The sequence below is a fragment of the Tiliqua scincoides genome, chromosome 2 (genome assembly GCF_035046505.1).
Source record: "Tiliqua scincoides isolate rTilSci1 chromosome 2, rTilSci1.hap2, whole genome shotgun sequence".
In the NCBI taxonomy this organism is placed as follows: Eukaryota; Metazoa; Chordata; class Lepidosauria; order Squamata; family Scincidae; genus Tiliqua; species Tiliqua scincoides.
This window is the reverse complement of record NC_089822.1, coordinates 126,432,154-126,448,207: the sequence shown is the minus strand read 5'-3', so window position 1 is coordinate 126,448,207 and position 16,054 is coordinate 126,432,154. Positions and strand designations below refer to the sequence as shown.

Here is a 16,054-nt window from a genome sequence, read left to right as displayed (position 1 = left end):
AAGTTGGGTTTACAATCATAATTCATTCTTCCTGTGGTTTTGTCTTTTTGAACAAATGTTCTATCTGAAGCACATTTTTAGTCATCACCCGTCACTTTTTCCAGATAATTGTATACTTTTATTTACATTTTGACCTCTCCTTCTTATATGGAAGTCTCTTTGGTTAATGAATGGCCACAACTTCCTTAACAGATTCCTCTTCGGTGACCATGAGCATCTATGGCACTGCTGTCAACTGTGCTGCTATGGCACAGTTCTCCACAAGTTTTATCATACTGAAATTCCTAAACAACCACCCTGTGAAGAAGGTCAGTGTTATTATTACCCCCCTAGTGCACCTGAGGCGGAGAGAGAACAGCTTGTCTAAAACCACCTAGTGAGAGTTCATGGCCGAGGCAAGATGTGAAGTCCTGATTTGCAGCTCACTCTTTGAGCCACTACAGAACACCAGCTCAATAAGTTCAATGTGGTGGAAAGACTTCTGAGAACATAGTTGTTTCCAACGAACCAGCACAAAATTGTGCCTGGTCTACAATATCCTGAACCCCTTACAGTCTCTCTGTAAAACATTTATACCCTGTTACGCCACTATCACACCCTCAAGATGATTTACAAAATCAGAATAAGACCACTAAGAATAAAAGGCAAATAAAACTATCAAAGCATACTATCCAATGGAAAAAGCAGCATTTGAAAAAGTTGAATGCCCTAGCTGAAATTAAGCCTTGTTTTGGCCAGCAGGGCTATCCTGATCTCATTTCTCCCCCCCCCCCCTTATTCAGCAACCACTGCTCGTACCATGACTAAACTCTTTTGGAGCACTGGCTGCAATACAGGCCTAGCAAACAATTTAAGAGAATGCCTGTGTGGCCCCCCCTCACCTGGAAACAATGTAAAGGAGGGGCACACCACAGAACCCAAGATTTGAGCACGCTTGTCATGTCACACTCCACAGGAGGATTCTAAATATATCTGGGCCACAGCATAAAACTGGGTCAGGCATGAACGCTAGAGGCTGCTGCAAAAACAGGCTGTGGTTGGGGAACTGAACCTTACCTAACCCCTTCCTTCCTTTGCTCCTAGTGGCTTCCAAAGACCCAGTACACACTGTGCCTGGACTGCAACTTCCTGGACCCTTGCTGTTACTGCTTGCCATCTATTGCTTTAGAACAAACCATGTGCTACAAAATGTTCAGAATGCACAAAAGAGACAGTTCAGGACATGGCTATATATATATCAAATGGACACGACAGGCATGAGTAGTGTGAATGGGGAGAGGAAGCATCCAATCACAGTGGAAAGGCAGCAAGGTGAGGCTAAGGAAGACATTGCTACACAAAATTCACAAGGTCAGAAATGGAACACCCTCATTAGGATGAATGAAAAACAGCAATGCTGTATGCAGACTTTCAGGTTCCACATAATCTGTTCTCAGGTTGGATTTTCAAAGGCAAGAAGGATGTTTCAGCGTGAGGGACAATCTGCAAATAAGGGCTTGACTTCTTGTGGTGCAAAGTTAAGCCTGCTCAGCATATTGTTTCAGGCTTTTTCAGTAAGATGGTAAGGGAGAAAGATCTGCATTAGGTTCAAACAGTGTTTTGTGTTGAAATCTCAGGTTACCCAGAGGCATGCTGGGAGAAAAAAATATTATAATGCATACTGTACTCATGTTATTGTACACTTATTGGACACAGCATGAACACATATTCTTCAGGGGAACTTGCTTAACTGCATCAGAGTCAGGAATTAATTGGGAAGAGCTTCTTTTAGTTGGAAGATAAACAGCTTCTACTGACTCTCTGCCTCTCAAAACAATCCATAAAAGATACAAGATACTGATAGAAATGGTAACAATTCTACACATATTCACAGAAAACTGAAGGGAGTGAAAACACTAACTCTTCATAAAGACAAAGGTGGGAATTTGGATTGCCATTCTCCCCAGTGTCCTTCTTCATGCTCAGTCATGGAACTTCCACCAACATGCATGTGTAGTGATGGGAAAAGCTTCACTTGCTGGATTCCTGTCAGGCACAGCTCTTAAAGCCACTACAACTTGCCAAACAAAATGCTGTGATACTCAGGATGTCCAGTTCACAGGGTTTTTAATGGTTAAGTGCATTTTTAGCATAATCAGTAGTATGGGAAAATTAACAGCATCAACATTACCTATGCAGATGTCTTCTCAGACGGATTCACAGCACAAGTCCACTGTATGTTAGGCAGTTCAAATTGCCACTTAACTCCAGAGAGAGTTATATAGCCAAAATCTCCCAATGCATTTTACACCTAATATTAAACACAAGAAAATTTTACAAGGTTGACCTAGCTTTCTTAATTGTGTATTTTCTGCCACCTAGTGGACAAAAGTAGAATTTGGCTCTGTAACATTAAGATCTCATCATCTCATTAGAGAGAGTATTTGGCTCAACTCAGGTGAGCTTTATAGCTGAGTGGGGATTTATATCCAGATCTCCCTGGTACTAGACCAGGGGTGCCCAAACCCTGGCCCTGGGGCCACTTGTGCTCTCTCCCTCAGGGAGCCCCCAGTCTCCAATAGCTCTCTGGAGATTTGTTGGAGCCCACACTGGCCTGATGCAACTGCTCTCAGTATGAGGGCAACTGCTTGACCTCTCACGTGAGCTGTGGGATGAGGGCTCCCTCCACTGCTTGTTTCACGTCTGTGATGCAGTAGCGGAAGCAAAGGAAAGGTCAGCCTTGCTTTGTGCAAGGCCTTTTATAGGGCTTGAGCTATTGCAAGACCTTCATTCATCCATACAAGTTCATCTTTAATATATTCATTTATGTAAATTATGTAAATTTATTCAAATTTTAAATGTAAATTAATTACCACCACCCCCAACACAGTGTCAGAGAGCTGTTTTTGGCCCTCCTGCCAAAAACTTTGGACACCCCTGTACTAGACCAAAACTTTAAATAATCACTCCACTACTCTGGCTTCCATGAGACAAAAGTCTGGAATGTAGGGTTGCCCATGTTGGCAAAGACAAAAGTGGGTTATTATCAACCCTAGCCCAAGGCATAGCCAATACATGATGCACAGGCCAGCAGGCGTCAGGGAGGTTTTCCTTCAGTGACTTGCTGAGCCTGTTTAGGAAGGCCTGCCTCATACTTTGAGCAGCAATGGTTTTAAACTGATGGATTCAGCAGTAGAGTACATGCCTTGCACGAAGAAGCTCCCTGGTTCAATCTCCAGTCAGGGTTGGGATACAACCTTCTCTGCTCCAGGCAGCAGCCTGGAGAGCTGCTACCAGCCAGACAGTACTGAGCTGGATGGCCCAACAGGCTAGCTCAATAGAAGGTTGTTGTATTTGCTCACATACATGTACTCACAATGCATCAAGAAGAGGGAAGTGAGAGCACACTTTTTTCCAGAGGAGGAAACAGGAACACAAGTTTTTGCAGTGGGCTTTCAAGATGGAATGGCGGGGGTAGGGCATACATATGCCTCAGATCACAAGCTGTTAGCTTTGGGGGAACCTGAGGATGCTTTAAAGACAAGCACTGTCTGCCTGAGTGTTTGCCTGCTACATCAAGCTCACCTTGGGCACTGTGAACACATTGGTTGGGGGGGTAGTATAAAAATACCATAATCCTCTAGCTACAGTTATGCATGTTCTGGTAGGAGTAGGAGAAGAGTAGAGATAGAGTACCAACATGGCACTGCTTGCTGGAGCAAGACAGGACCAGAACTGGGAGTGGGCACCGTTTGGGGCAGGGAGAAGACTCAAGATCACAGGGCATAGTCTCCAGCAATCACTAGAAAGGCAAACTTGCCTCCACTACTGGAGAATTACTGAAGAAAGACTTCCGTTCTACCCAGAGGCTGTTACATTGGGGCTTTTTGGGAACAGAGAGGTTAAAAATACAATAATAACAATTATCTGGCATTTACTTGCAGCAAGCAGGATAAACTTGGCTAGACACAAGAGAACTAAACACATTCCAAGACAATTAGAGTGGCTGACCAAAGTCTGGGATATTATTCTTATGAAAAATGAACATAGTATGTTCATATATGCCAAGGGAAATCATAACTTGGCAACCTTTTTGTGCTTTTGGAGCATCAACTTAAAGCAAGACACATACATTCAGGATGCCATGTAACAGACAGATACAGTAGACTGAAGTGAGAGAAGAGACAATACTACTTCAGACTGCAGGTAGGGGAAATCACATTTTTAAATGCTCCCCTATGAAAGAGGAAAAAGAAACACTTCCTGCAAGTAAAAGCTACATTGCATGGAAAGAGATAAATGATAAAATCTTTTTCCACAAGGCTTTTACTTGAGATTTTTTGATTCCTTTTTAATGGGAGTATTCAAATTGTAATTCTCCTTTCTGCAAGTCTGAAGTGCTACAATTCACTCTGAAATCATAAGTAGGGTGTTTGGTTTTGGTATTTGCAAAACAAAATGAAATAAAGCTAATTTTAATCAATAAATCAAAATAAAGCAATTTTTAAAAATACAGTACTGTATTGCTAAACATCATCAATTTCACCCTGCCCCATGCTGACAGGTCGTTTCTTGGCCTCTTCCACATGCCTTCCATTGGCTCATCCAGCATAAGGCCCGCTGGGGTGTGACTCATAAGAACAGCCCCACTGGATCAGGCCATAGGCCCATCTAGTCCAGCTTCCTGTATCTCACAGCGGCCCACCAAATGCCTCAGGGAGCACACGAGATAACAAGAAACCTCATCCTGGTGCCCTCCCTTGCATCTGGCATTCTGACATAACCCATTCCTAAAATCAGGAGGTTGCGCATACACATCATGGCTTGTACCCCATAATGGATTTTTCCTCCAGAAACTTGTCCAATCCCCTTTTAAAGGCATCTAGGCTAGACGCCAGCACCACATCCTGTGGCAAGGAGTTCCACAGACCGACCATACGCTGAGTAAAGAAATATTTCCTTTTGTCTGTCCTAACCCGCCCAACACTCAATTTTAGTGGATGTCCCCTGGTTCTGGTATTATGTGAGAGTGTAAAGAGCATCTCCCTATCCACTCTGTCCATCCCCTGCATAATTTTGTATGTCTCAATCATGTCCCCCCTCAGGCGTCTTTTTTCTAGGCTGAAGAGGCCCAAACGCCTGACTCCCCAAGTGGACACAGGTCACAGGGACAGCTTCTGGCCTAGGCCTGACCAGGAAAGCCTTTGTCACCCTGTTGTCATGCTACACCAGCATGAATGGACCTGGAAGGTCATGGAAGATGCGGCTTCCAGTTCAGGTCAGAAGCAAGCATAGGTGTGCCTCTGCCAGTGTTGCGGGGGCAACATCCAACCTTGGCTGTATCAAGGAAGGTCACAAAGAGGCCTTATTCACCCCAACACCATGCCAAGTCAGCAAGAAGCTAGGACCAGCAAGCTTAGGTGCAACTCTGCAGGTGCTCTCAGGTAGCTCCCAACCTTACCCCTACTACCACACTAGCAAGTTTAGGTGCAAGTTTGGGCTTGACTCTGCAGGTGCAACCAGTGTGCCTCATTCCAGACCAAACCAGTAATAATCAGTACTGTTTTAAAAAATTAAATGAAAACCTAGGTTGTATTTTGACTAAAAACACAAAACATCATATTTTGTATTTTTATTCAACATATTTAAAAAAATCCATTTTCAAATGCCCCTAATCATAAGTCAAAAAATGCAAAAGTAATAGTGGGATAACACCATTATCAGGATAAAAAAAGATGCATTGTGCAAGTTTCAAGTTCACCAGAACCCTTCTTCAGGCTGGATGTTAAACCAAATAAAATAAGGGGTGGGAAGAAAAACTGATGTTCCTGGGCAACAGGGTTAAAGGGTTTAGGGCCCAATCCTATCCAATTTTCCAGCACCCGTGTAGCCACAATGCAGCCCCAAGATAAGGGAACAAATGTTCCCATACCTTAAGGGGACCTCTGTGACTGCTGCTCCATGACAAGATGCAGTGCATGCCCCATTGGTACAGCAGCACTGGCAATAGAAAATTGGATAGGATTGGGCCCTTAACCTGCACAGAGTGGGTACATTTATAGCCCAATTCAGTTTAGAAGCTGTGCCAACCCATGGATGCCAATGCAATGTCTGCTATATCCTAAGCCCATCCAGGCAATTCCACACCAGTACAGCCCTCCCAGTAACACTGGTGCAGCTCTTTCCAGCAACGCTGAGTCCATGGAAACTGTAACACAGCCCATCACCAATGGAGCAACATCCTGACATCTGCATATCTTTGGTGTGATGACCAAAGAGCCAAAGACTGCATCCACAAAGCCCCAATGCTGGCAGCTAGAGAAGTGTGCCAGAGTGAACGGAGCAGGGCGGAAAAAGTAGGGTCAATGCTGGGAAGATGCCCCCCTGCCAGCCACTAGGAATGAGCAACACAACAAAAGACACCCCCACTAACCATGGAGAGGTGCGCCAAGGGCACCAAACACACCCCACCACCCTGTTGCAGAAGTTACAGTGGCATCAGCAAAGATGAGGCAAAAACAAAGACCTGCTAGAAACCCCTACACTCGGGGTTCAAGTCCTCTTACCCCACCCACACAAACACCTCCAAGGAATACCTTTTTGATCACAACAAAGGGCAGAAAGACAGGTCCTTTGTAAGAGGGCAGTCAGGCATAACAGATACAACTACCTCTCCATGACAAGGGTTTGAGTCCCTGTGTGGGAATTCACTATCTAGAATGGAGTTTTCTAGTGTTTTCCCCTGCCCCATTGATCCTTATGGAGTTATGCTACCTACACAACTCTGTCCTTAGCGTAAGGGTTTTTCAGAGTCACATAGAGTCACATCCATCATCTGAGAACAGGGTAGGATACGGCACACATCAATGCCTCCTCATTCCACCCACGTCACCCTCCTCCTTCCACTAGCATCTGAATTATGGAGGTGCAGTGTCATGCTAATCTGTGGTGCATGCATCAGCAGGCGCACTTCTGCGCCAGCTGGGCTGTAGTTGCATTCGCATACACGTTATGCCCACATATCTTGAGGATAAGATTGGGCTGTTAAGCAGGCACAGCTGCAATCCTAAGCACCCTTTTCTAGGAGTATACCTCACTGATCACAGTGGGACTTATTCCCATGTAAACATGTGGTTAGAATTGCTTTGTCAGTTAAATGACACCATGCTAGGTGCAAAAAAGAGATAAGGCTATGGACAAAGTCTACCAGGAGATACTGTACCATTATAGATAGCACCCATACCTGGTCCAAACCATCGCCTTGGTAATTCACAACAGACACATGCGACATGCATTCTCCCCAAGAGCTTACAGTTAAATGAAAATAAATATTACCATCAGGGCCCATGGGAGGGGGTAAAGAAGGTAATTTGTACCTGCGTCTGGGAGCCAAAGAAGAGGGGCCCAGAAATTTCCTGGGATCATACATTTTCCAATCTCACCCTGACTCATGTCCCATGTGGGATGCTGGGGGGCTGCCACAAACCGAAAGCAATGGGCATACATGACCCTCCTTAACACAGTGACAAATCTGGGAGGAAACTGGCCTGCTACAGTAGCTCTTTGGCTAGTGGATCCACTTACATGGATGTAATGTAACTGAAGGAGTGTAGAGGAGCTCAGGGACACATCTACGGGACTACAGCTGCTGCAGAAGTATTTGGTGCAAACAGGATACTTTCCATTCTAGTGTGAGCCTTAATACCATGGTGCTAATTTCCTGCAATGATTTGCTATATTTAAAAGGGCAGGAGGTCTGGTCTAGAGGGTAGAGCCTCCGTCTGCCTGAAGAGAACATCCACAAGGTCGCCGGTTCGAGGCCACTGGCACCGTGTGACCTTGAAGCAGCTGACAAGCTGAAGCCGAGCTATTTCCATCTGCTCTGAGTGTGGGAGGATGGAGCCCAGAATGTGAAGCCAGATCGGAATGAAACACCTGAATGTAGTGGTTCTTGAAAGAACCTTCTTTCAATTGTAAAAATCCCTATTTAATAAGGGATTTAAATAAAGCCTGCCTATGTAAACCACCTTGAATAAAGTCTTGAATAAAGACCAAGAAAGGTGGTATATAAATACCTGTTGTTGTTGTTGTTATTATTATTAAAAGATTTTAGAGAGAAATTTAAAAGTGTGTTTGGTTTTCTGTATTACTGTATCTAGCTGCCAACATTGTGTGGGTGGGTAAACAGTAGACCTAGGTTTCAAAGGCTTTTCCAGCTGTTGCCACCCTCCCCGGCCCTGTTTTGCCCCCTCCCCATCCTGCCCACCCCCTCACCACTCTCCCATTGCTCTGTTTTTGCCACTTCCTCTTGGGGAAGGAGTCCAAATGAAACATTGTACCACCTGATAAAATTTATCTCAGAGACCCTGTCTACCTTCTCATTGTGGGTATAAACCCATGTTTTGGCCACCAGGACCACCAAGCTGTTAAACATACAAGACTGGGTGCCAGCAAAGACAAGAAACCTCAGGGAGAACATAAGAAAAACCCCTTTGGTTGGATCAGGCCAAAGGCCCATCTAGTCCAGCCTCCTGCATCTCACAGTGGCTCACCAGATGCCTCAGGACCCAATCCTATCCAATTTTCCAGTGCCGGTATAGCCGCGCCAATGGGGCGTGCACTGGATCCTGTGGTGGAGAAGCAGTCACAGAGGCCTCCTCAAGGTACTGGAAAATTTGTTCCCCTACCTTGGGGCTGCAATTGCAGCTGCACCAGTGCTGGAAAGTTGGAGAAGACTGGGCCCTCAGGGAGCACACAAGAGACCTGCATCCTGGTGCCCTCCCTTGCATCTGACATTCAGAGACAGCCTACTTCTGAAACCAGGAGGTTGCACATTACGCATCATGGCTAGTAACCTGTGACTTTACCTCCATAAATCTATCCAACTCCCCTTTCAAGGCATCCAGGCCAGATGCCGACACCCCATCTTGTGGCAAGGAGTTCCGCGGACTAAATTACACGCAGATGGACTCCTTAGGGGCGCCAATTAAAAGCGGTTTGATGGCACAAGGAGCTGCACAATCCTATGCACGTCTACTCAGAAGTAAGTAGTTCCATTGTGCCCAGCGGGGCTTACTCCCAGGAAAGTGTGGAGAGGATTGCAGCCTTAACGTTGAAAGCCAGGGGAATGCGCGTTTTGCAAAGACCACCTGCAGGTGCAGGTACAGCAGCAGCAGCAGCGCGCGCCCTACAGACAGCGCTCCAGCTGGTACAAACGCCGCGCGCCACGCCAGCGGGCTCGGCAGCGCCAGGAAGAGGCGAACGTTCCGGCGCCACGTGACAGGCGCCTCCAGCTGGTCGGCTGTGAAAGCGGAAGCGGAAGCGAGAGGCTGGATATGCAGCGTGCGCCCAGCCTAGGCGGGCAGGAGTGGAGCCGAGCAGCGCGGGACACCCAGGCAGGTCGGTGAAGGGGCTGGAGCGGCTCAGGCGGCACTCCAGGGGGCTTGGCCGTGCAGGAGGAAGCCAGGGACGGGGTGGTGGCTGGTCTGGCGTGCGCAAGGGGAGCTGAGAAGGGAAGGAAGGCTGCAGTCCTGTCTACATTTACCTGGGAGTAAGCCCCATTGACTGTAATGGGACTTACTTCTGAGTAGGCAGGCATAGGATTGTGCACTGAGGTTGCCATCCTATCCACACTTTCCTGGGAGTAAGCCCCATTGGCTATAATGGGACTGACTTCTGAGTAGACAGGCATAGGATTGGGCTCTGAAGCTGCAGTCCTGTGTACACTTACTTGGGAGTAAGCCCCATTGACTATAATGGGACTGACTTCTGAGTAGACAGGCATAGGATTGGGCTCTGAGGCTGCAGTCCTGTGTTCACTTAACTTGGGAGTAAGCCCCATTGACTATAATGGGACTGACTTCTGAGTAGACATGCATAGGAGTGGGCTCTGAGGCTGCAGTCCTGTCCACACTTACCTGGAAGTAGGCCCCATTGTCTATACTGGAGTGTACTTCTGAGTATAGGGTTGGGCTCTAAAGGGGTCCAGCTGGGAGTTCCCCTTGCAAGAGGCAGGGTCAGGAGGTGGAGGGAGGGTCTTGCGACTCCCTCCAGTTCTGTGTTGGAGTTCACTATAGAGCTCCAGGGGGCCTCTCAGCATTTAGTCCTTTCCTTTTCAACCACTGTGCCACAGCACATTAGTGTGCTGCAAATGGTCCACAGGTGTGCCACAGGATTTTGGGGGAAGGTCATTTGTTAGTAGGACCAATGGAGGATGTGAGCCCCCCCTTCCCCCATGGCAGCATGGTGTGCCTTGTCAGTGGTCAAAAACCTGATTGTCAAAAAGCCCTGACAATTTTAGTGCCTTGTCAGTGTGCAATGACATCAAAAAGGTTGAAAATTAGTCCATCTCTCTCCCTGAAGCAGGAAAATCCTTTCCAGATGAGGGTGAGAGATGTTTCTGAATCCATTGATGCCTGTAGGAAGCCTCTGAGGTGTAATGACGGCAACAGATACGTAAGCCTTGGGTGGAGTGTCTGTGTGGGGATTCTTGTGCACAGTACTTTTTACTTAACAGCTGCTAGCCTGTAGGTGATGACTCTTCTTTTTGGACTTGTTTGTAGTTTTGGGATTCTCTTGGTTAGGAGGAGAAACTGCTTCCAGCATCATTGCCTCTTCACCTTCATAGTGTATGGTATTCTGTGGCTGAGCTGTTCTTGTTTGGGAATTGATGTTTTACTTGCAGTACATTTCTACAAGTGTACCTTAATGATTTTTAGGTACTTGCCTAAAGGTACTTGCCTTTAGGTACTTGCCTTGGTGTTTGCCTATTTTTAAATAGGATGTGGGGTTTTCAAGTGATACATACTTTGGGAAACATTTTTTAAAAGATGAGTAATTTTAAGTTTCAACACACTTTAGTTTGCCAGACTTTTATGCTTTCCTCAGCTGGACTGTAAGAAATCAATAATGCCACTTTTAAAGATCTGTTTAGATTTACATTCTGTTTCTTTGAAGCTGGGGTGAGAAAATGATTTTATCCCTTATGTGGTAGGTGGCTTTATTTACAGCTGAGGAACTGAAGCTGCTTGCCCAAGGCCACTCAATTTGTGAGTCAAATGGTCTAATGCCAGCTTAATTCCCAGGGTATTGGCTAACGGTTTATGAAGCTGGCAAAGAGTTGGGTGTAACTCAGAAACTTGCATCTGATGGGCACTGGATCAGTATTAGTAGTGGGTGTCCATGAGGAAAAATGTTTGCAATTCCTCCATGAATGGCTACTGTAATCTTTATTAAATTAGTATTAATAATGTGTTAAAATATGCAAGAGATACCAAACAGTTTAAAAGCTAAGAAAAGCATACCTAATTTTTTAATACAAAACAAAGACAAAGAATTAAAATATCTGTCTTGTATTGTTGAATTTACACAAATGACATTTCTAAAAACCCATAAATTGTTTATATGGTCTTCAATAATCTGCTTCATGTTTACTCTGCCTGCTCATGTATGTGTGTCAATGCTGAAGTTGTGAGTTTTCCATTTCTGGTTTTCATTGCTTTTGTGTGATGCTAAGGTGAGGTGGTGTTGCCGGATACTGTTCTGGCTTGGGTTGGCATAAGAGCACAGAGAGTGTTGTCTGAAAGTTGCCTTTCAGGATTGTTCTAATGATGCCACACCATGAAGTGAGATTTTGTTAATGGCGTCTCTCTCCTGTCCTGACAGTAAAGTTCTTGAAGAAACTCTAATGATGGTTTCCAGTAGAGTCTCTAAGAGACATCATTGTAGACCAGCAGAACAGTGATGTTGAAACCTCTCAAGTTGTGGTGGTGGTAGAAATCAGGCAGCTAGTTCAGCTGGTAGTTCTTGTTTTTTACCTGTCATGCATGGAGCCACTGAAATTGTATTAAAGCTAGTAACCTATAGTAACCTTAAGATCACATGACCTTTCTTTTCAGTTAGGGCAGCCTTAGTGTGGAGAGAACACAAGGGTCCATCCTGCATCTATCCACTTTTGCTACTTCTGCCATATCCCTCTGTGGGGAATAATTGGTTGTCTGCACAGTAAAAACAGCAACAGTTTGGTGAAGAAATCAAATCTTTGTAAGATAATACTTTGTGTTAGAAAAGTCATGCCAGTTGCAAGTCAGTGGTTTTTGTTGCTACAGACTAATATAGCTACCCCTCTTGAAGTTTTAGGCACGTTAGGTAAGTGTAAAAGTAATGTACACTGGGGCAAAAAATCCACACTTCACACATAAGCTAATGGGGTCTGAGTTGTCTATGATGGCTCAGCAGAGAGATTTTGGGCTGCTGGTGGACAACTCAATGAAAGTGTCAACCCAATGTGTGGCAGCAGTAAAGAAGGCCAATTCCATTCTAGAGTTAGTTAAAAGGGGGCTTGAGAATAAAACAGTTAATATTAGAATGCCATTGTACAAATTGATGATACAGCTGCACCTAGAGTATTGTGTTCAGTTCTGGTCCCCACATCTTAAATAGGTTGTAGTGGAATTAGAAAAGGTGCAGAAGAGAGCAACCAAAATGATTACTGGACTGGAGCACCTCCCTTATAAGGAAAGGCTGCAGCACTTGAGGCTCTTCAGTCTAGAAAAGAGGTGCCTGAGGGGGGACATGATTGGAACACAAAATTATGTAGGGGATCAGTAGAGGGATGTTATTTTCCTCTCACACAACACCAGAACCAGAGAACATCCACTGAAATTGAGAGTTAGAACAAATAAAAGTATTTCTTTACTCAGTGTGTAATTAGTCTGTGGAACTCCTTGCCACAGGATATGGTGATGGCATCCAGCCTAGATGCCTTTAAAAGGGGATTGGACAGATTCTGGAGGAAAAGTCCATCACAGGTGCCGTGATGGGTATGTGCAGTCTGAGATTAACTGGTTGCTCATTATGAAGGCTGATAGGAATTTTTTTCTGTCATCCGAATTGGCCATGGATGGCAGTTTTTTTGCCTACCCCAGACTAGGGAGGGAAGGTATATTCAGTAGGTTTCATGCATTAAAAATTGGTCACTGTGTTTAATAAAGTAGCACAAGTTACCGGTAATCCTAATTCCAGTCTGGTGTCTTTGCTGGGGGGTGTGAGCATAAATATTATGCTAGATGCAGGGAGATGACACCAAGATGCAAGTGTCTTGTGTGTGCTCCCTGAGGCATCTGGTAGACTGCTGTGAGGTATAGGAAGCTGGACTAGATGGACCCTGGGCCTGATCCAGCAGAGCTGTTCTTATGAAGGCAGTAGTTTAGCTTACCAATGAGACTTAGTAGGCTTAGGGCATAGTCCTAACCATGTCTACTCAGAAGTAAGTCCTATTTTGTTCAGTGGGGCTTACTCTCAGGAAAGTGTGGTTAGGATTGCAGCCTTATTTATATGCAAGTGTCCAGAAAGGTCACTTCATCATTCTCCCTCCATGCATTAACATTCCAGGCAACAGACTAAATTTTGGTGAGTCCCAATATGCATACAAGGGTGAATGCAGTCTCCTGTATATTCATTCTGTCTGAAGCCCCTCTCCCCCACTACTGTGGTCGGAGAGCCAGGGCTTGAATGCCCTGCATTGCTGTCCATCCTCGTATACCTCATTTCTCCACATGGAATCTAAATTCAATGCACTTGCTCCTGCATTTCACCCTTTGCTGTGTCAAAGCTTGTCCCCATATTCAATTTTCAAGAAGTCACAATAAATCTAAAGACAAAATATGCCAACCTTGAAATAAATCAGAAATTAAACCTCTAAATGCTTTTCTTTTTTACTAGCTAGCTTATTTGCATTCTTGTCCTATTGTCTGTGCCCAACATCTGATGCTCAATAGTTTACTTGCTCTGAACATAGAAATCTCATAACAAGCATAATTTGGTCCTATGTTTGTAATTTCTGTTCCTTTGTAGCAGAAATGAGCATGGGTGACTTGACAATGTGAGATTAAAAAAAATGCAAGAGTGCATACTAAATATGGCTGCAATCCTAACCACACTTTCCTGAGATTAAGCCCCATTGAACAAAATAGGGCATACTTCTGAGTACACCTGGTTAGGATTGTGCCCTGAGTATAACATGGAGCAAAGCCTCCAAGGAGAGGAGTATGCTGCAGGTTCTACCCCTCTTCATGTACTACCGAAAAGCCATCTGCTACAACTGTCCTGCCCCTGTCTCACATGTTACTCTCTTTTTCAGGTGCTTCGGGAGCCAGTCTTGGGAGAAGCGCATGATGATTTGAAGCACCATGCTGGTCGCTGCCTATGTTGCCTTTGCTTTGCTCCTGCTGTTATGCATTGGCTTGGAGTTGTCCGCCTGCCGGTCCAAAGTCACTGGCAGGTCTTGCTCCAACCCAGCTTTCCTGCGATTCCAGCTGGACTACTACCAGGTCTACTTCTTGGCTCTGGCAGCTGACTGGTTGCAAGGGCCTTACCTTTACAAACTATACCAACACTATAACTTTTTGGAGGCTCAGATCACCATCATTTATGTCTGTGGTTTTGCCTCCAGTGTGCTCTTTGGGCTGGTCTCCACTTCTTTGGTTGACCGCTTAGGTCGTAAAAAATCTTGCATCCTCTTCTCTATGACTTACTCTATTTGTTGCCTCACAAAACTCTCCTGGGATTATTTTGTGCTGATTGTTGGGAGGATATTAGGTGGACTGTCGACTGCCCTGCTGTTTTCTGCTTTTGAAGCGTGGTATGTACATGAGCATGTGGAACGTTATGACTTCCCAGCGGAGTGGATTCCTGCCACTTTCTCTAAGGCAGCCTTTTGGAACAGCATCATTGCTATTGGAGCTGGAGTGGCAGCCAATGTCTTTGCTGAATGGCTGGGCTTGGGCCCAGTGGCCCCCTTCATGGTTTCCATTCCCTTTCTCATGATGGTTGGTATCCTGGCTATGAAGAACTGGGATGAGAACTATGGCAAGAAGCGGGCACTTTCCAGAACTTGTATGGATGGCTTGAAGTGCCTCCTCTCTGATCGTCGGGTCCTGCTTCTAGGCACCATCCAGGCCTTGTTTGAAAGTGTCATCTACATCTTCATCTTCCTCTGGACTCCTGTTCTAGATCCCTACAACCCACCTTTGGGCATTGTCTTCTCCAGCTTTATGGCAGCCAGCATGGTGGGTTCGTCACTTTATCGCATTGCTACGTCAAAGAAATATCACCTCCAGCCCATGCACATTCTTTCTCTGTCAGTCCTGATGGTTTTCTTTTCCCTTTTCATGCTGACTTTCTCTACCAACCCAGGGCAGGAGAACCCCTCCGAATCCTTCTTGGCCTTCCTGCTCATTGAGCTCTCTTGTGGGCTCTACTTTCCTTCCATGGGTTTTCTCCGGCAGAAAGTGATCCCCGAGAAGGACCAGGCAGGTGTAATGCATTGGTTCCGTGTCCCTCTGAACCTGCTTGCCTGCCTTGGCCTTCTCATCCTCCATGACAGTGACTACAAGACAGGCACCAGGAACATGTTCACAATCTGCTCAGTCATGATGGTAATGGCTCTCCTGGCTGTTGTCAGCCTCTTCACTGTGGTTCGTAACAATGCAGAGCTCAGGATGCCCAGTCCACGAGGTCAAACTGAAGCCACTTCTCCTGAGCTCTGATCTTCTAGTGTGTTGTGAAGCCTTCCTGGGGGAGAGCTATCTGGAGCTAAGCCATTGCATGGCTGTTCGTAATAGATCAAAGGTCTGGTGGTGTATAGAGCCATGGACTATGCAAAGAGAACACTGAGCCTGTGGTGAGTTCTGTGTCTTTTTCTACATGGGAGAAACTTTTCTCTACCCTCACCAATAATGTTGGTCCAGGTCAAACAACTTGACTGAATCTTTGTCAAGCATAGCTTTCTTCTTGCCACCTTGGAGTTCTTGGTTCCTGAAGCATCTGCAAGTAAACCTGGGGGTTGCTTTCTACTACTGCACCTAGTGGTGGTTGAGAGAGGATAAATGGTGACAGGTGATGGGTTAAAAGGACACATGGACCAGAAAGTGAGCAGTGGGGTTGATAAGACTGATCATCCTTTATAAGTATTGAACTTGATCATGATATCGGTCAAATTCCGTATTGTCTGCCCTGTGCTTTTTAAAAAATAAAATAAAACTTCTCTTCTGACTCAGTATTAATTTGGGGGATG

At 45.4% G+C, this 16,054-nt stretch overlaps 1 protein-coding gene across 1 annotated transcript; it reads left to right on the top strand.

The window, feature by feature from the left end:
* Positions 1-9,326: 9,326 nt before the first annotated feature.
* On the top strand, positions 9,327-16,054 carry MFSD5 (major facilitator superfamily domain containing 5). The gene is made up of 2 exons (XM_066616942.1): positions 9,327-9,378; positions 14,120-16,054. Exon 2 carries the CDS (start codon positions 14,169-14,171, stop codon positions 15,525-15,527), a length of 1,359 nt encoding a protein of 452 aa, XP_066473039.1. The 5' UTR covers positions 9,327-9,378; positions 14,120-14,168; the 3' UTR covers positions 15,528-16,054.